This window comes from Oncorhynchus clarkii, chromosome 1, assembly GCF_045791955.1.
Source record: "Oncorhynchus clarkii lewisi isolate Uvic-CL-2024 chromosome 1, UVic_Ocla_1.0, whole genome shotgun sequence".
In the NCBI taxonomy this organism is placed as follows: domain Eukaryota; kingdom Metazoa; phylum Chordata; class Actinopteri; order Salmoniformes; family Salmonidae; genus Oncorhynchus; species Oncorhynchus clarkii.
In genome coordinates, this window is record NC_092147.1 from 8,158,781 (window position 1) to 8,180,499 (window position 21,719).

The 21,719-nt window shown below is 43.0% G+C and overlaps 1 protein-coding gene across 1 annotated transcript in view; it reads left to right on the plus strand.

Annotated features, from left to right (window-relative positions):
• The first annotated feature begins 5,476 nt into the window (after positions 1–5,476).
• LOC139418213 (protein phosphatase 1, regulatory (inhibitor) subunit 2) overlaps positions 5,477–21,719 on the plus strand; it is a 33,019-nt gene continuing 16,776 nt past the window's right edge. The window contains exons 1-3 of the mRNA XM_071167532.1: positions 5,477–6,141; positions 15,612–15,719; positions 16,408–16,488. Coding sequence (XP_071023633.1) covers positions 6,005–6,141; positions 15,612–15,719; positions 16,408–16,488 — 326 coding nt within the window. The 5' untranslated portion in view covers positions 5,477–6,004. The remainder of the gene's footprint in view (positions 6,142–15,611; positions 15,720–16,407; positions 16,489–21,719) is intronic.

A 21,719-nucleotide genomic window follows, 5' to 3' on the forward strand; every position in this document is an offset into this window, starting at 1 on the left:
CAGAGTTTTCATGGTAATCTGATTAAATTGTCAGTAACATGATCTTACCGGGTCAAACATGCCCTCACGAATCCCCCTCCATTGCCTGAAAACAATATTGTTATAAATGTTGTCATATCAGGATGCGTGGAAGAATAGTTTTTATTTAATTATTTGCCTGATCGTGAAGTTATACTTGCTTTGTGTCAGTTGTTTTGGCAAAATTGCAATGTGACAACTTTTCTAGCACTGAACATTTTTTTCCGATTGATCAGTTTCTAATTTGATCCTATTTCCTTGAAGGTGTGATAGTACCAAAGAAAACAGAACATACTTCTCAGTTAGGTTTTGAAGGAAGTCCATAAGTGTCAGATGTTCCACATTGTTGAGCTTCCCCTCTTCTGTGGTTTCCATCACTGAGGTTGCTCTGCTCCTGGTACAATTGCTCTGCTCCTGGTAGAAATGTAATTATATTGCAAATAATCAAACTTAATATACAACAAATATCATACTGAAATAATTATTAACTGTTAGAGTGGAGGAGCATTGGCAACGTTGGGCCAATTAAACAACTGCAACACAACAGAGATGGTTGTGGTACGTCAACATTGCCAATGATAGCATCACTATAACATTTTATTGGATGAATGTTGTAATATGAAATGACAAGGTCAACTTACCATCTCATTGACAGCTTCAGAGGTCAGGTGGTCATCCACCACACAGACAGGCAGGTCTAGAGACTGGGACAAGGCTCTATGGTCATAACCAGGAGAGAATGGAAACATCAGAGCAGTCCCAATGGCAGAATCTAACCACTGTCTTCATGTTAACGACTCACTCACTCATTTGCTTTGTCAAACCTACCCCTTAGAATGACTTCGATATTAACACTGAATATATTTTGTTATTATGAGATCTCTCAATAATAATTCTCACAATAGCATATTGGTAGTAGTCAGTGACATATTAAAGCTAAGCAGGGCTGGGTGTAATTAAAACCCTGGATGGGGTTCGATCCCGGGCTGAGGTGCTGCCTATTGTTTTTTTCTGAAAGTGTATATAATGTTGAAAATCTGACATGGTTTCAAAGGTACAATTTCAACCTATTTTATACAAGGTTTGGCTATGCTGAATTTAGTTTACAATGATGACATCATCCTGTGGTTGAAATTTCACCCTCAAAACAACAGTTAGGCCTATACCCCATTATATCCACTACACCCCTCCTCTCCCCTCCCCCCCACACACACACACTTTATATTTTACCAATATATATGCAGCCCACAAGCCCTAAAGCATGAACATGTTTTTTTGCTAGAAAATGTGGATTAAGAGAAGCAAAATTATCCTTTTCGCTAGTTTCATCTAAATGGAAGGGCAACATGACATTGACAAACTTTGACATATCTGCTTTCACCGGGATTTAAAAACCCAGGCTTTCCTAAAATGTTTACCTCAGCCAGTCTAGAACCCAGGTGTGTCTGCAAAACACATGTACTCCTCCATAAGGTTCATGGGTTCCCTATTGTTTTATCCCAGTACAAGAGGGGCAACTGGATTCAGGATTAAACACAAGCAGTCTTTAAGGTATATCTTATTACAGTTTAGGCCTACCTTATTATTTTCTTCCATCTGGCAAAATCATTTTAAGGAATGAAATCTGTTTTGTTGCTAGTATTATTAGTAACTGTAGGAAAATACAGCTGTAGAGTACAAGAATCAGCTACTTTCTGAAGGGAAGCCAAGCTCATAAGCAATTTAGAACCTACAGACAATTATGACAAAATTGGAACGCATGAATGTGTCACAAACGCCTAAACGTGTTATTTTAGGGCGTGGCTCCGCATTCGTGACCGGTTCTCTTATTTCTATTTCCCGGTATCCGTTAGTGCTGGAATTTGCGATTAATACTTTTCTCATGCCGAAACCGGATTAAATACATACCGGTAGTTAAATGACAAAAATTATGATATTCGCAATGTCATTAAGCAACAACAACATAAATAGCTACAATTTCGAAACATGATTTTGTCATCAGTTCAGTACCATTTGTTTGATTTTGTGGACCCACGACTAAACTTTATCCATGTTAGCTAGTTGCTAGCGATGCTAGTCAGCATAGGCTGCTACGTGATAAACAGTTCGCGTTAGCGAATTAGCTACCTAGCTAGCCAGCCTAACAAGCTGTCAAATCCAGTGGAAACCGATGCAACCCTGCTGCCAAATAAGGGCTAGCTCGATGACCCGTGGTAACAGTGAGGTCCCCATGAGTTTCAAGGCTTTAATAAGTGCTATCGTGCAGAAAAAGCGAATAAAATACTGGTTGATGAGCTAGCTAAATTAGCTAGCAAGACGGGTATGACCGTTAACAGCGTGCATGCACAAATGCATGACGACACATTGTATCTCAGTGAAGCAGGCATGCAGAACGAGATCGCCCCACCAAGCCAGATAGTAGAGGGGTACAACAACGCCGGGACACAGAGGCATAGCTCATACAATTATATTTTGTTCCAGTCAATGACAATACATGTTGAAAAATAAATACCTGCGTCAAATATATGGCATCGCATGCTAGTGCAAAGATAGCTTGCATGAATTTTTTTTTAAATCTGGTGACCACTAGATGTCCTCGTATCTCCACATTTAGATCAACTGTACTTGATTTTTCATCAGTACTGTGAATGACAAGCCCACTGAATCTAGTTTAATAATCTTTATACTCAGCAGGTAGAGGCCTTTCTTTCCTTTCTGTTCTGGACAGTTTTTTCCGGAACCTATTTGGCCGGATCCGGTACCTCTCGTGCCATGAAAAAATATTTTAATTTTTGCTATGAAACAATTTGAATAAAAGCGATCAAAGTTCATTCGAGTTGCCTCTTCATCAATTATCCTGCCCCCTCATCTCTCCAGAGTTGAACTTCATAATTTGTTTCCTTATATAATCATAGCTGCGTGAAGGGTTCTGGAGGAATTTTCTAAAGTTATGGAATTACTGCTGTCTGTTTCAGAAATAAATTAAATCATTCAGAATATTTTAAAGCGTCATGAGAAGCCCTATTATTTAGCCACAGAGGACCAATAGCTTCTAAGAAGAAATTCTTATGACGGCTTACCAAAAGGCAAACGGCCTCCTGCGGGGACTGAGGCTGGGTTAAAAATAAATGAATAAAATATAAATATAGGAAAACACACACACGACAAGAGAGACCTAAGACAACAACATAGCAAGGAAGCAACACACGACAACACATTATGGTAGCAACACAACATAACCTGGTAGCGACACAACATGGTAGCAGCATAAAACATGGTACAAACATTATTGGGCATAGACAACAGCACAAAGGACAAGCACGTAGAGACAACAATACTTCATGCAAGGAATGCACAACTGTCAGTATGCGTGTCCAGGATTGGGTCTTTGAATGAAGAGATGGAGATTAAACTGTCCAGTTTGAGTGATTGTTGCAACTCATTCCAGTCGTTAGATGCAGCGAACTGAAAAGAGGAGCGACCCAGAGATGTGTGTGCTTTTGGGGCCTTAAACAGAATGTGACCGACCGAACGGGTGTTGTATGTGGAGGATGAGGGCTGCAGTAGATATCTCAAATAGGGGGGAGTGAGAACTAAGTGGTTCTTGCGACAGGTATACAGAGAAGACGAGTTTACAGAGGAGTATGATGGAGATGGGGGTGTGAGCAGGTGTGATGTCGTTGTTGTTTGTATGCTGTCTTATGTTTTGTAAAAAGAAGAAGAAATTTAAAAAAAAATAAATAATAATATATATATATATATATAACAAAAATATATATATTACAAAAATATGAAATCATTTTGATATGAGTATACGATGACACCTTGTGGTCGTAAGGTTGATTTGTCCCTAACCATAATTTAGCTCCAGTTTCTGTTCAGCCTGTTGTGATCTGGCAGTGATACTTATGTACATTTGGGGTATTTGACAACTTAAAATATACTTCAATGTATGGGATACTTTTGTATCCCATACATTTTCCCTGATAGACCACCACAAGTACATTTTGAATGGTCAGGCATGACATGGGAGGTCGAGTCGATGCTGACTCGCCTCCCAGTCGATGCTGACTCGCCTCCCAGTCCCTGAAAAAAATCCCCACAGCACGATGCTGCCACAACCATGCGTCACTATAAGAATGGTGCCAGGTTTCCTCCAAACGTGACGCTTGGCATTCATGCCAAAGAGTTCAAGCTTGTTTTCATCAGACCAGAGAATATTGTTCCTTATGATCAGAGTCCTTTAGTGACCTCTTGGCAAACTCCAAGCGGCTTGTTGTGCCTTTTACTGGGGAGTGGCTTCCATCCGGCCACTCAACCATAAAGGCCTGATTGGTGGAGTGGGGCAGACATGGTTGTCCTTCTGGAATGTTCTCCCATCTCCACAGAAGAACTCTGGAGCTCTGTCATTAAGAATGGAGGCCACTGTGTTCTTGGGGACATTCAATGCTGTAGACATTTTTCGGTACCCATCCACAGATCTGTACTTCGACAGAATCCTGTCTCAGTGCTCTACGGACAATTCCTTAGACCTGATGGCTTGGTTTTTGCTCTGATACGCACTGTCAACTGTGGGACCTTATATAGATAGGTGTGTGCCTTTCCAAATCATGTCCAATCAATTGAATTTACCACAGGTGGACTCCAATCAAGTTGTAGAAACATCTCAAGGATGATCAATGGAAACAGGATACACCTAAACTCAATTTCGAGTCTCATGGCAAAGGGTCTGAATACTTATGTAAATAAGGTATTTCTGTTCTTTTTAAATACTTTTGCAAAATGTCATAAAACCTGTTTTCGCTTTGTCGTTATGGGGTATTGTATGTAGATTGATAAGGAAAAATGTTTATTTCATCAATTTTATAAAAAGGCTGTAACGTAACAAAATATGGAAAAAGTATTACCAAAGAAAACTTTCCAAATGCTCTGTATGTCTGTGAAAACAAATCACAGAGGTTTGTGGCACCTTAATTGGAGAGGACGGGCTCATAGAAATGGATAGAGCGGAAAAGGTGGAATGGTATCAAACACATGGTTTAAATGTGTTTGATACCATTGCATTTGCGTCATTCCAGCCATTATTATGAGCCATTAGGCATTTTCAAGACACCAATGTTTCTTAAAAGGACTAGAAGAGAAGTAGTCAATTTCTCCTTAACCATTTTATATATATATAATTCCAGTCCTCAAGGGCCTGATTGTTGTCACAGTTTTGCCCAGCCCTAGCAAACACACCTGACTCCAATAATCAACTAATTATGATCTTCATTTTAAAATGCAATTTGATTAATCAGCTGTGTTTTCTAGGGATGGAGACAAAGTGTGACACCAATCAGGACCTCGAGGACTGGAGTTGCCTACCCCTGAATTATAACCCAGTGCCACAATAAGTATGGCTACCTTTGCAGGGCACTGGGAAGAATGCGTTGTTATAGCAACTCTATATTCTCGCGATGATAAAAAAATAAGAGGGTGTCGGCGACGGTTGTCACTAGTTACCACAGCCATAAAATAAAAATGGTTTATATCGTCAAAAATCATGAAAACTAAAGCTTTTTGGTCCTAATGTAAGGTTAGACATAAAGTTGGCAGTGATGCTATATTTAGGGTTAAGAGATTAGGGTTAGATTAAAATCAGATTTTAAGAGGAGGAATTGTAACGGGCGGGGTTTATGACTTTGTGTCTGTGGTAAGTCGTGACGACTGTCGGCGACTGCTGCGTTTTTGCCTCCTGTACTTCAGTGGTCGCAACAGACACAACAGCGTGCGGCGTCGGGGGGCATGCCAAATACTTTCAGCGGTGAAGTTAAGCGTGTTAATGAGACAACCGAGAGTTTGGAGTGCAGGAACAGTTGTAACCTAATCGGGATTTTGTCTTTTTGAATCATAAAAGCAAAGGGCACAAAATTAAGGTGCATCCGCGTACCAACTAGTTCTGATAATTGACAACCACTCTCCAGTGAGTGACCTAGCGCTTGTGGAAATGGCAGCTCCCCGGCCAATAAAAGGTATTCTGAAGAACAAGAACAGCGGGTCGGGCATCAAAGTGGGCCCAGCCGAAGAAGTGCCAGTAGAGACTCCAGAACAAGGCGATCCTGGACTTCTGGAAGATGACCAACAGTGAGTAGACAGTCAGCTATCTTAGTTTCTTGTTGACACCGACAGTCTTGGTAGCGTTAGCTTAGCTTGCTCTGCGTTGTGTGCTGCCCTGGCTGAAAACTTTATGGACTTGCTAGCTAACGTAAACTCGTCAACAATGTGCCAGGTAGTACATTACATGAACTAACTAGATAACGTTAGCAAGTCAGTTGTCATGCTTGCTTTCCAATTCACTCACATTCTTCTCACTAGGACTGTTAACTTACCGGTTACTGTTGGCTAGCCAATTTGCTAGCTAGTTTGCCCGAGAAGGTAACATTGGCTAGCTACGTTACCTAGCTAACGTTAGCAACGTCCCACATGTCTACTTGTCGATGTCAGTTGATAAGGTGGCTAGTTAATATTTTATCCGGTTTCACACCTGTAATCACGAGTAAATTTGGCTTTGTCATCAGCCAACTCACTGATGTTCGTTGTTTTTAAAGGTGGGCGATGAAATGGGTTGACTGGCTAGCTAGCCAAATTATAGTCTAGCCACAGACATTTTTACCAGCGCAAACAAACAATTTTGAAGTAATTTTTTTTTCTACATATATGTTTTTAGTAACAGACGATTTTAGTAATTTAGTTAAGATTTAAGAAACGTTATGTTGGCATCAGGTATGTTAGCCAGCAAGTTACCCATTCCTACTCTCCATCACACACATGATGTACAGCAGTAGCTGAAGGATTCAGACCTGTAAATGATATTCACTTATCATTGTGTGGTGGGCACAGACTGTCCGATACAGTTTAGTTTCTAAGACTGTGGGTAAATGTGGAAGCTGGATGGTAGCTTACTGTACACTCCACTCTTAGTGCCCAGAGTGCCATCAGAGAGTGTCTGCTGTCAAGGCACTGACTTCCACATCCCAAGCTGTCACGTTATATTTACACCATTGCCCTCTGGGGTTGTCAGAACTGTGGTGAGTTTATGCCTGAAGTCAGGCATTGATCTAATTCACTTTGCACATTAAACTGTCAGTGAGCTAGTCCTTTTGAGCTGTTCAGTTGCTCAAATGATACCTCTAGGAAATACACCTCGGCTAATTGCAACATGAGTGTTGTTTCTCAATTCCAGCTTGTCTTTTTAACAAAGAGCTGGTGGTCCATGTTTAGATGCACAGGTGGATAGAGATGGAGGTTGTTCGAGTTTCAATAATTCATGCATGTGATTTATGTAGTCCATTTATAGTGTTAGGTGGCTATCCTTCATATAACCTACTATGAGACTCATAACTTCCCGTCCATGTGAGACTGCCGTCCTTGTATGGCCTACTTATCAGTGAATTCCATTCCCAGCCGTCAAGTCAAGCCAGTTCTGTGTTGATACCAAAATATTTTCTCTGTAGGAAATGGGTAAAAAGGTTTCCTGAACGATTCTCTTTCTTCAAATGGAGTGGGATGAGACCAGCACGGCTGGCTGCGCTGTAGCCTACTCCTTCAGTTCAAGCTATGTCTGTAGCAAACAAACAAGAACACACGCAGACCGCTGCATGCACACACCCCTTCAGCACCAGAACTCATAGGGTGTTGTTTATATCCTGTCTCTAACAGTCCTCACAAACCAAAGCCACACACATGGCTTATTTTTTCATCACAACAATTTTTAGGCTCTTTCCCAAATGTTTTGCTTAAGCCATCTGTCCGTATTAGGGTACTACTTTCAGTCGAAATCAGATTTAAATTTGATGGATGAGCAGTAGGGTCGGGACGACAACATTGTCACAACGTTTTTTCCATGACAAAAATAAAACCACAAAGCAGGCAACTTTTTGGTCCTTTTAAAAACCTGCTTCATGTAAAATATTGTGTGCCATAGCTTGGAAAATAAATCTAATTCTGGATGACAACTGGTTGAGAGAATATCAAGGCAAAGGGTGGTTACTTTGAAAAATCTCAAATATAAAATATATTTATTTAGCACTTTTTTTGCTTACTACATGATACCATATGTGTTTTGATGTCTTCAGTATTATTCTACAATGTTGAAAATAGTTTAAAAAAAACAAACTTTAATGAGTAGTTGTGTCCAAACTTTTGACTTGTACTGTATGTGCCAGTGAAATTATAACACTGCATGCTATTGTTATGGCGAAACAAGCCACATATTAAGTACTTTATCCTACTACACCAACACTATTTGGCTATACCATCTCAAGGTTAGCTTACTTCATTCAGTTTGCTGTGCTGGCAGACAAATGAATGATCCAAAGCTATTGGAATTGTATCTATGTTAGGCTCATTGCCACAGCAGTGGAGTTTTCCCATGCTTTTCTAGATTTACAAACAAACAAAAAAAATCTCCAGGTAGGCTAGTTGAGAACAAGTTCTCATTTACACCTGCGACCTGGCCAAGATAGAGCAAAGCAGTGCGACAAGCAACACAGAGTTAAACATGGAATAAACAAACATGCAGTCAATAACACAATAGAAAAAGTCTATAGGCAATAAATAGGCCATAGTGGCAAAATAATTACAATATAACAGTTAAACACTGGAGTGATAAATGTGCAGAAGATGAGTTTGCAAGTAGAGATACTGGGGTGCAATGTAGCAAAATAAATAACAGTATGGGGGATGAGGTAGTTGGATGGGTTATTTACAGATGGGTTATGTGCAGTGATCTGTGAGCTGCTCTGACCACTGGTGCTTAAAGCTAGTGAGGGAGATATGAGTCTCCAGCTTCAGTGATTTTTGCAGTTCGTTCCAGTCATTGGCAGCAGAGAACTGGAAGGAAACGCGGCCAAAGGAAGAATTGGCTTTGGAGGTGACCAGTGAGAGAGAACTGCTGGAGCGAGTTCTACGGGTGGGTGCTGCTATGGTGACCAGTAGGCTGAAATAAGGCGGGGCTTTACCTAGCAGAGACTTATAGATGACCTGGAGCCAGTGGATTTGGCGACGAATATGAAGCGAGGGCCAGCCAACGAGAGCATACAGGTTGCAGTGGTGGGTAGTATATGGGGCTTTGGTGACAAAACGTATGGCACTGTGATAGACTAAATCCAATTTGCTGAGTAGAGTGTTGGAGGCTATTTTGTAAATGACATCGCCGAAGTCAAGGATCGGTAGGATAGTCAGTTGGGCAGCATGAGTGAAGGAGGCTTTTTTGGGAAATAGGAAGCCGATTTTTGAGGTTACATTTTGGATTGGAGATGGTTAATGTGAGTCTGGAAGGAGAGTTTACAGTCTAACCAGACACCCAGATATTTGTAGTTGTCCACATATTCTAAGTCAGAGCTGTCCAGAGTAGTGATGCTAGTCTGGCAGGTGGGTCCGGGCAGCGATCGGTTGAAAAGTATGCGTTTAGTTTTACTTGCATTTAAGAGCAGTTGGAGGCCATGGAAGGAGTGTTGTATGGCATTGAAGCTCATGCCATACAGGTTTGTTAGCACAGTGTCCAAAGAAGGGCCAGAAGTATACAGAAAGGTGTCGTCTGCATAGAGGTGGATCAGAGAATCACCAGCAGCAAGAGTGACATAATTGATGTATACAGAGAAAAGAGTCTGCCCGAGAATTGAACCCTGTGGCACCCCCATAGAGACTGCCAGTTTCTCATTCTTTAAGTCATGTATTGTTTAGGAAAACGTGTTCCTATCTGTTGCTAGGTTTTCCTCCAATTGGTGGCAGATATTCTAAAACCTGCATAAAAACAATATGCACATTTTTTCCACCTGAGATCGGTTTCCATCAAATTGACTTGTTGCCACTTAAAGGGTGTGCCTAACAAACGTCATTCTTTGCTGAGTTGTAATGGGAGGGACCACACAACATATCATGGAAGTTTGCTGCTTGTTATATCAATATTTGCGGTTTCCACTGCCTTTTCTCACATGATTCATTTGACCAACTCAAAAAGATCCTACCTTGACTAGCATATATGGAAAATGTACTGATTTTTAAATTGGCTTTTTCCATCAGGCCTGTAGTAACATAAAATAAAAAAGCCAACATGTACTTAATTCATGTGAAATGGTTGGATGGAACCCTGGTAAGGGTGGAAAGGGTAAGTGGTACCTAGTCAGTTGTCCAAGTGAATTTAAACCAACCCCTCTGAATCAGAGAGGTGAGGGACGATGACGACTGCCTTAATCCACGTCATTGGAGCCCGGGGAGCAGTTGTGGGTTAAGGGCATCTAGGGCAGATTTTCTTTTTTTCTTCTTCACCTTGCCGGCTTGGGGATTCGAACCAGCGACCTTTCTATCATTGGCCCAATGCTCTTAACCGCTAGGCTGTGTTGCCATCTCTTGTTTACAGCATCAAGGGGATATCCTGAGCCAGCTTTCCAAATATCTGTATTGCTGTCACAAAGAAGTTGTCCACTCTGCACCTGTCCAGAGTCCAAACAATCACAACTTCCTGCCATTTAGTTCTAGAAAGTGTCATGGGGCATGACTATTGGTGCCCCGTAAACAATAGTCAAGTATCTTCTCAATTTCAATGTAGGCCATTTCATTGCACTCACTAATCAGTCAACATTGACGCATGGACCCCAAGCTCAGTCATTCATTATTCATGATAGTCAATGACTTTTAACTGAGTCACAGGCATGGTTCCATGAAACTCTATCTCTCCTCCATTGTCTTAGATGCCCAATCTGACCATTTCATGAGTGGGTTGAGGGACATTCATCGACTATCATGACTTTTGATACAGTGGGAGCAACCTGCATAGTAGCCTACTTACCGCTCCAGTATAGTAGATCAAATGGGCACTGCAGTCCCTTGACAATGGGCTTCACTGGGTTCAAGCAACAACAACAAAAATACATGTATTTTTAAACAGATTTATTTATTATTTACCTTTATTTAACTAGGCAAGTCAGTTAAGAACAAATTCTTATTTTCAATGACGGCCTAGGAACAGTGCCTGTTCAGGGGCAGAACGACAGATTGTACCTTGTCAGCTCGGGGGTTTGAACTTGCAACCTTCCGGTTACTAGACCAACCCTCTAACCACTAGGCTACCCTGCCACCCCGAGTGGATTTCTATTCTTTCCTCACCTACTACTCCCTATGTTGACTTTAGTGTGCCCTGGTTTTTACAAACAACACATCTTAACATTTTAGTCATTTAACAGACGCTCTTATCCAGAGCAACTTACAGTAGAGCACATACATTTTTCTACTGGTCCCCCGTGGGAATCGAACCCACAACGCTGGCGTTTTTGAAAGCACCATGCTCTACCAACTGAGCCACACGAAGACCACGGCTGGAAAGCATAGACCAGAGAGCTCTTTTAACACACTGCTTGTCTTAGCATATGCTATCTGATAGTGTAGTCACCTCCCACTTTTAGAGGGATGTACCCAGCTGTTGGCCTCTCCAAGAGATGCTCACTGCACACACACTGAATGGGAGAGTCAAATAGCGTCCGTTCTCAAATCAAAGTTTATTAGTCACATCATGTGCCGAATACAACAGATGTAGACTTTACAGTGAAATGCATACTTACGAGCCCTTAACCAACAAATCAGTTGAAAAATAATAATAAATACAAATAAGAATAACAGAAGTCATAAGATGTTTTTTTGTGTTTTTTTTTACTTGAAGAGGTGGGTGTCGTCATTCCATTATGTATTTTTATTTTTTTTAGAAGAGAAAATCTGACTGGCTGCGTCAGGTCTTGAGTGGATTTGCACGGGTGCTGTGTACTGTAAATCAGGCCAGGCTGGCTGGCAGTGTCTGGGATGTGTTGTATAACCAACCCCCTCACACATACAGAAGGATAAAGACAGACGCAGAAATACACAGACTGACATACAGACATTTTAGAGCAGTGAAACTGGCTCCTCTCCTCTACTGGCTTGTCAACACTCCTCACATACAGACAAAACTCCCAGATGTAGTCACACTGGTTTGGCTAGTGTTTTAAATGATTTAGAAATTGTCCATAAAGGTAGGGTTCAAAGTCTGGTGAATGTAGACCCATCAAAGTAGGGTTGGTGAAATTTTAAAAGTAAATGCAAACTAGTCATTTCCACATATACAGTGAGCTCCAAACCTGTTTGGACAGTGACAGATTTTTGTTTTTGACTCTGTACTCCCAACACTTGGATTTGAAATAATACCATGACTATGAGGTTAAAGTGCAGACTGTCAGCGTTAATTTGAGGATATTTTCATCCATATGGGGTAAACCGTTTAGAAATTACTGCACTTTTTGTACATAGACCATTTTAGGCGACTAAAAGTATTGGGCCATTCACTTGTGTTCTCAAGCTTAGCATTTCATCTCATATTCATAGCACGCAATGATTACATCAAGCTTGTGACTCTCCAAACTTGTTGGATGCAGTTGCTGATTGTCTTTGGTTGTGTTTCAGATGATTTTGTGCCCAATAAAAATTCATTGTAAGTAATGTATTTTGTCATTTTAGAGTCACTTATATTGTAAATAAGAATAGAATATGTTTCTAAACACTTCTACATTAATGTGGAAGTGTACCATGATTACGTATAATCCTGAATGATGAATGAGAAATACACACGCACAAATGTCATACCCCCAAGACATGCTAACCTCTCACCATAACAGTAACAGGGAAGTGTTTTTTTTTGTTCTTTGGTTATGATAATTATGCCTCTGAATTTATCATTCATCATTATTATTATTGTTATTTTTCATTCAGGATAATCCAGAATTATGGTAGCTTCAACATTCATGTTGACGTGTTTAGAAACATGCTATTCTTATTTACAATACATTCTTGACCATTGCATTGGGCACAAAATCATCTGAAACAAACTGCAAATGCATTCAACAAGTTTGTAGAGTCACAAGCTTGATGTAATCGTTGCTTGCTATGAATATAGGACCAAATACTAAACTTGTGACTACTTTAAGACGCATATGAACCCAGCAAAAAAAAGAAACGTCCTCTCACTGTTTTATTTTCAGCAAATGTAACGTGTAAATATTTGTATGAACATAAGATTCAACAACTGAGACATAAACTGAACAAGTTCCACAGACATGTGACTAACAGAAATGGAATAATATGTCCCTGAACAAAGGGGGGGGTCAAAATCAAAAGTAACAGCCTGGTGTGGCCACCAGCTTCATTAAGTACTGCAGTGCATCTCCTCATGGACTGCACCAGATTTGCCAGTTCTTGCTGTGAGATGTTACCCCACTCTTCCACCAAGGCACCTGCAAGTTCCAGGAAATGTCTGGGGGTAATGGCCCTAGCCCTCACCCTCCGATAAAACAGGTCCCAGACGTGCTCAATGTGATTGAGATCTGTGCTCTTCGCTGGCCATGGCAGAACACTGACATTCCTGTCTTGCAGGAAATCGCTCACAGAACAAGCAGTATGGCTGGTGGCTTTGTCATGCTGGAGGGTCATGTCAGGATGAGCCTGCAGGAAGGGTACCACATGAGGGAGGAGATTGCCTGCTATGGCAACAAGCTCAGTCAGATGATGCTGTGACTCACCGCCCCAGACATGACGAACCCTCCCCTCCAAATCGATCCTGCTCCAGAGTACAGGCCTCGGTGTAACGCTCATTCCTTCAACGATGAACGCGAATCCGACCATCACCCCTGGTGAGACAAAACCACGACTCGTCAGTGACTTTTTGCCAGTCCTGTCTGGTCCAGCGACGGTGGGTTTGTGCCCATAGGCGACGTTGTTGACGGTGATGTAAGGCTGGTCCTCACCAGACAACAGGCCTACAAGCCCTCAGTCCAGCCTCTCTCAGCCTATTGCGGACAGTCTGAGCACTGATGGAGGGATTGTGCGTTCCTGGTGTAACTCGGGCAGTTGTTGTTGCCATCCTGTACCTGTCCCGCAGGTGTGATGTTCGGATGTTGTTACACGTGGTCTGCCACTGCGAGGATGATCAGCTGTCCGTCCTGTCTCCCTGTAGCTCTGTCTTTAGGCGTCTCACATTACGGACATTGCAATTTATTGCCCTGGCCACATCTGCAGTCCTCATACCTCCTTGCAGCATGCCTAAGGCACGTTCACGCAGATGAGCAGGGACCCTGGCCACATCTGCAGTCCTTATGCCTCCTTGCAGCATGCCTAAGGTACATTCACACAGATGAGCAGGGACTCTGGGCATCTTTCTTTTGGTGTTTTTCAGAATAAGTAGAAAGGCCTCTTTAGTGTCCTGAGTTTTCAGAACTGTGACCTTAATTGCCTACCGTCTGTAAGCTGTTAGTGTCTTAACGACCGTTCCACAGGTGCATGTTCATTAATTGTTTATGGTTCAGTAAGCAAGCATCGGAAACATCGGAAACTTTACAATGAAGATCTGTAAAGTTACTTGGATTTTTACAAATTATCTTTGAAAGGCAGTGTCCTGAAAACGGGACTTTTTTTGTTGTTGTTGCTGAGTGTAAGTGTATTTGTCCCCTACCATGGGGGGGACTATGTACAGAAAGTGCTGTAATTTCTAAACTGTTCCCCTGATACGGATGAAAATACCTTCACGTTAAAGCTGACCACCTGCCCTTTAACCTCAGTCATTATATAATTTCTGAAGTACAGAGCCAAAACAACATGTCTCACTGACATACTTTTGGAGCTCACTGGATGTCTGACAGTTTAATGTAATGATGTCATTTTATGTTTTGTCTTCACTAGCTTACATTGGTTTCTTACATGTATCCCATGGGTTATATATGTTGTGAAACAGTGGCTAAGAGCCGGCCTACCTCAGCAAGCCTGACTGAGCAGTATTGATATGTGTCTCATCCCATGATGTGCCATTTTAGTGTGAGACACAGCTGTACAGGGCACGTCTCCCATTGGTTTAGCCCAGTGCCATCGACAGTCAAACTGCCTGCTGTGTGCCTGACTTATTGAGCACCCGTGTGTGTGTGTGTGTGTGTGTGTGTGTGTGAGCAGCTAGCGATGGCTCTGCAGGATTACTGCAGCAGGGAGCAGATTTATCAACCCCCCCCCCCCCCCCCCCCCCCCCCCCGCCGCCCCTCTCTACCATGATGGCAGGCCTCTGCCTCCATAAACACGTCCGGGAGGCTGGCTACTTTGACAAAGGGAGGGGGGCGCACCAGCAGAGACAGTTTAACGGCTGTATTTGGCACTGTCTCCAAGTCCAGACAGCGGTGTTATTGAAGGCGCAAACTCTAGCCAGAAGCCCAGAGAGAGCCTACAATTTGTACCTGGGGAAAGTACATTTGTGAAGCATTTCAACCCACCCACTCACACTCACTCGCTTGATCAGCCTCAGCATCATGCTGAAGGTGAAGTGACCAACCTCTGTACAGGGCCACTGTCATTTTCCCAACAATGAATCATTTAATTGTACATAAGACCCTTTTTTTTTTAAATTGCTGCCTTGTTTTTGTTCCCGAAATACACTACGGGAGTGAAAACTGGGTCACTGTGTAGTCCTAGATTAAATCTGCCAGGTCTCTAGGGTAATATCTGGTTGGTTTTTAGTACTACCCTGAGCTCATCTCTGGACTCATTCTTTTCAGGAAGAAGTCACAGAAATGGGACGAGATGAACATCCTGGCCACGTACCACCCGGCAGACAAGGACTATGGGTTGATGAAGATCGACGAGCCCAGCACGCCCTACAACAGGTGAGTTGCCCCATTCAATGTGTAAAGCACGATGCAATTCATTCTCATGAACAGGTTAGTACATAGTTACCCAGCGACTCTCAAAATGGCTTCCCATAGACAATGTTATCCAGTATTACCAGTTTTCAACTTTTTTTGTTTACGAATACCTCATAATGGTATTAATTTATTCAATTAGTTAGGCCTATTACATGTGAAAATGACAGTTGGACTTTTCACAACATATTCTTGGCCCGGGGAAAACCAAAAGACAAACTACTTTTCTCGAGTCAAATATACACATTTGTTGAGAACAGAGATTTGTGATTGACTTGGTCTGAGAAGAAACTCTGCTCTGGTAAGTTTGGCATCATCCTGCTTTTATAATGTGTGTGAACAGTCCCTAGATCCCAGACTAATGTGACGTAGAAAGGAGACTATAATTTGATCATTTTTGTAGAGAATATGCTCACCCCGGATTAGATACAATTTCGATAGCAGATTGGCCTGCTCTCACAGGGCACCTCAATTCTTGCAGTGCAGGTTCAGTGTGTGTACGTGCGTGTGGATGAGTTTCTGCCTAGTCTGCATAAAGCGTAGGTGGGGTGGGCCATCTAAACTGGCACGTAACCCAATCTCCAAGGCCGCTGCATAGAAGGTCACCGTTGTGACACACTGTTCTCTCCTTCTCTCGTTCTCTCTTCCTCAGGATGGTGGGGGACGAGGAGGATGAAGGGGCGCACAGCGACTCAGAGGTCAACTTGCCCACTGTGGGTGACCTGGCCTCCAAGTAAGTTATTTCTGACTGAAGAGGTCTGGGAGGGGGAAGGAGGGTCATTACTGACTGAATAGGTCTGGGGGGAGGTCATCACTGACTGGATAGGTCTGGGAGGGGGAAGGAGGGTCATCACTGACTGGATAGGTCTGGGAGGGGGAAGGAGGGTCATCACTGACTGGATAGGTCTGGGAGGGGGAAGGAGGGTCATCACTGACTGGATAGGTCTGGGAGGGGGAAGGAGGGTCATCACTGACTGGATAGGTCTGGGAGAGGGAAGGAGGGTCATCACTGACTGGATAGGTCTGGGAGAGGGAAGGAGGGTCATCACTGACTGGATAGGTCTGGGAGGGGGAAGGAGGGTCATCACTGACTGGATAGGTCTGGGAGGGGGAAGGAGGGTCATCACTGACTGGATAGGTCTGGGAGGGGGAAGGAGGGTCATCACTGACTGGATAGGTCTGGGAGGGGGAAGGGGGTCATCACTGACTGGATAGGTCTGGGGGGAGGGGGGGGTCGTCATCACTGACTGGATAGGTCTGGGAGGGGGAAGGAGGGTCATCACTGACTGGAATAGGTCTGGGGGGGAGGAGGGTCATCACTGACTGGATAGGTCTGGGATGGGGAAGGAGGGCTAAAGTTAAGTTATTGGACTCAAAGGTTTGGAATGTTAAATGTATCAAGGCTGTATGAGAAGGGTAGTGATGCAACTCAAACATAGCATCTTGATACGTCTCGGTCTTATGAGACTGAAGGTGGGGGGGGGGTGGGCTCCGTATGGAGTTACGGCTTGAACGCGCTGTATAACAGAATGTACTCATCTGGATTTCAACTATTTGCAATAGGGTCTGGCTGCAGCAGAAGCCTTCTTACGCCACAGATGCTATGAGAGTTTGTGCTAGCTAGCGTGTGCAAGAGAGAGTTTGTGCTAGCTAGCGTGTGCTAGAGAGAGTTTGTGCTAGCTAGCGTGTGCTAGAGAGAGTTTGTGCTAGCTAGCGTGTGCTAGAGAGAGTTTGTGCTAGCTAGCGTGTGCTAGAGAGAGTTTGTGCTAGCTAGCTTGTGCAAGAGAGAGTTTGTGCTAGAGAGCTGTTCAAGCAAGGGTGGTTAACGCAACACCCTGGACCAGCGTTAGTGCGCCGACTGGCACAGCACAGTGACGCCCTGGAATAAAGCCACTGACTCACGCGATACACCAGGCCCACAAAAGCCTACTGGTTGCACACAGCCGGATACTTCTCACTATTTGACGTCAAGGGCATGCCCCCCCCCAATAACGTTGAGTATAGAGTGAATGTTAATCTTGGTTAAATTGAATGATCAGCTAAATACTTTTGTAGCTGTCAGAAGACGGCCTCAGCAGTTGAGTTAACAGTAGAGGTAAAACTGCACAAGTGAAATCACCCCCCATTTAAAAAAAATAAAAATAAAAAAAACATCTCAAATTAACACCCTTGCCTTTCGTGAACTTAAACTGTCGTATATTTTTTTCCTACTAGCACTGACTTTGCTGATAGCTACTTTATTGAGGAAAAATGTACTTATTATGACTGAGATGTGGTTGTCCCACCTAGCTGTCTTAAGATGAATGCACTAACGGTAAGCTTCACTGGAAAAGATTGTTTGCTAAATGACTCAAATCTAAATGTAATTTATTTGAACTCTGCCATCAAAAAGCCTTATCCCATCGGCTCCATTTGACTAAAGGAGAAGTACTTCTCCCCAAGTATCCACTGTTACTCTCAATTTAGCCTACAGTCCAAGATTTTTTACATGTAACCTTTTATTGAAAGTCAGTTAAAAAATAAATGATTGTTTACAATGACAGCCTTCTCTAGCCCAGACGACGCTGGGCTAAATGTGCACCGCCCTCTGGGACTCCCGATCGCGGCTGGTTGTGACACAGCCTGGGAACGAACCAGGGTCTGTAGTGACGCCTCTAGCAATGCAGTGCCTTAGTCTACTGCGCCACTCGGGAGGTGTGTTAAGATAAGCCTCTTTCCAAACTCAAACATTGTGTGTGATAGACTTTTTCAGTAACCGATACCCTGTTAATTTACCTACAGTACCAGCCAAAAGTTTGGACACCTACTCCAATGGTTTTTCTTTGTTTACTACTTTCTACATTGTAGAACAATAGTGAAGACATTAAACTATGAAATAACTTGGGAAGCACCGATATTACATTTTTGACAGATACCGATATCTGATATTTTCAAAGCCTAAAAAACTATTATTATTATCTCAAATTTTAGCGGCATTTGAAGCATTCTAGTACAGTTTAATAGTTAACACACACATGGACTCAGCGGTCTAAGGCACAGTGCCAGCAGCATACCACCGCTGGCTTGCTTCTGAAGCTAAGCAGGGTTGGTCCTGGTCAGTTCCTGGATGGGAGACCTGATGCTGCTGGAAGTGGTGTTGGAGGGCCAGTAGGAGGCACTCTTTCCTCTGGTCTAAAAAATATCCATATGCCCCAGGGCAGTGATTGGGGACACTGCCCTGTGTGGGGTACCGTCTTTCGGATGGGACGTTAAACGGGTGTCCTAACTCTCTGCGGTCATTAAATATCCCATGGCATTTATCGTAAGAGTAGGGGTGTTAACCCCGGTGTCCTGGCTAAATTCCCAATCTGGCCATCAAACCATCACGGTCACCTAATAATCCAGAGTTTACAATTGGCTCATTCATCCCCCTCCTCTCCCCTGTAACTATTCCCCAGGTCGTTGCTGCAAATGAGAACGTGTTCTCAGTCAACTTACCTGGTAAAATAACGGATAAATAAGACTACAGTCCCTTGGTTAGAATGCAGGCTGTATCACATCTGGCCGTGATTGGGAGTCCCATAGGGCGGCACACAATTGGCCCAGCGTCATCCGGGTTTGGCCGCCCATTGTAAGTAAGAATTTGTTCTTAACTGACTTGCCTAGTTAAATAAAGATTACACACACCACACTGACCAAAAGGTTATTTGGTTGGCATTTATTCATGTCCCCATTACCAGTAAAACATAATCAAAACCTATTTATTTCACTTACTTGTTGTGCTGTTTCGTTGTTTATTTGTTCAGTCGTTTCATTCAACCAGGATTTCATCATACATGTCAATGTCAACCAGTGAAGTTTCAGCTCTGTCTGTCCGTGGCCTCTTTCTTGGTGCGCACTGTCACTGTCCGTTTCCATCTTGTCCAGCTGTGTATGTAACATTTCACGTAAACCCTGTTGTCTGCATCGAAGTAGCGGTCCTTGTACATAGCATCGAGCATGGTGGCGACACCTAGCCTGTGTGGGCAGTTTTGTTGCCAGGGCAAACTGTTGTCAAGGGCAACTGTTTAATTCGCCAATGTGGGCCAGTAAAAACATCCACATCGTCTGGAAAAGGGGCCATCTATCCTACACTCTAGCTGCTAGCTAACTGGTTATCTTAGTATTGGCGAAGTCAGAATGGGCATGCGCAACTCCACTGTCGTGACAGAATCGGCGGCATTAGAATTAGGAATTAGAATACAAAGTCTACACTGAATAAAAATATAAACGCAACATGTAAAGTGTTGGTCCCATGTTTCATGAGCTGGAAAAAAAAGATCCCAGAAATGTTCCATACGCACATAAAGCTTATCTCAAATGTTGTGCACATTTTGTTTACATCCCTGTCAGTTTTGTTGAACAGGCGTTTCAATGCCATGACAGAGGGTATCACGTCTGCTGCAGACACAGTTGATGAGCTTATTTCTCCAGTCAGTTGTTTGAATGGACCTAGCCAGTGTGTTCATGTTTAAAACATGTTCTCAAATGCCATGGAAATGGCAGCGGTGGTATGACAACCAGCATATTCATGAGTATGCAATACGACTTTCCTCAGTATGAAATCCACGACGACCCACTGTGCTGTCAGACTCAGCATGCTCATGGGTCTGATATCGCTGGTCCAAATGTCAGTCGTGAAGCTAATAGCAAGGACGCTATTACTGTGTAACTCCGGTAGGGCAACATCGGAAAAATAGTACCGCAAAAAAAAAAAGTGTACTAGACCAGTCGGCGAAAGCCAACATCACCCACGGCAGAGAACAGTTGATTGTCAAGGGCAATGAATTCCATTATCTTGGAGATGATGGATTTTGCCTTTGGGTTGTCTCGCTGAAATGTTCTTACTTTCAAATGACTGCTCGACTTGACTGCTCAATCCACACCGCAGACATTGTGGGCTAGGTTAGGAACGCTGTGTAGCGCAACATTTTACATGGTGTCGTTACGTTATGTACCTACGTTATACACAAAGATGTTCTTATCTGTGTTATATAGGTATGCATGTAAGCTTTGACATCGGTTTTGTACATCTGCGTTAAACTAGACATCGGGTCGATGTTGGCATTGTTAGCTAATATCGGACGATTCCGATATGTTCACCGACTATATCGTGCATCCCTAGAAATAACCAAGACAGTGTTAAACAAATCTAAATATATTTTAGATTCTTCCAAGTAGCCACCCTTTCAATTGACTGCCAAGAGTGTACAAAGCTTTCTCTCAACCAGTTTCACCTGGAATGCGTTTCTAACGGTCTTGAAGGAGTTCCCACATATGCTGAGCACTTGCTGGCTGCTTTTCCTTCACTCTGCGATCCAACTCACCCCAAATCACCTCAATTTGGGTTGAGGTTGGGTGATTGTGGAGATCAGGTCATCTGATGTCGCACTCCATCACTCTTGGTCAAATAGCCCTTACACAGCCTGGAGGTGTGTTTTTGGTTACTGTTTTGTTGAAAAACAAATGACACTCCCAATAAATGCAAACCAGATGTGATGGCATATCACTGCAGAATGCTGTGGTGGCAAGTGTGCCTTGAATTCTAAATGAATCACGGACAGTGTCACCAGCATAGCACCATCACACCACCTCCATGCTTCACGATGGGAACCACGCATGCGGCGATCATTCGTTCTCCTACTCTGCGTCTCACAAAGATACGCCGGTTGGAAGCAATAATCTGTCATTTGGACTCATCAGACCAAGGACAGATTTCCACTGGTCTAATGTCCATTGCTCATGTTTTTCTTGGCCCAAGCAAGTCTCTTCTCGTCTTCTTCTTTTTGGTGACCTATAGTAGTGGTTTCTTTGCAGCAATTCGACCCATGAAGGCCTGATTTACACGGTCTCCTCTGAACAGTTGATGTGTCTTTTACTTGAACTCTGAAGTATTTATCTGGGTTGTAATTTCCTTTCCTGTGGCGGTCCTCATGAGAGCCAGTT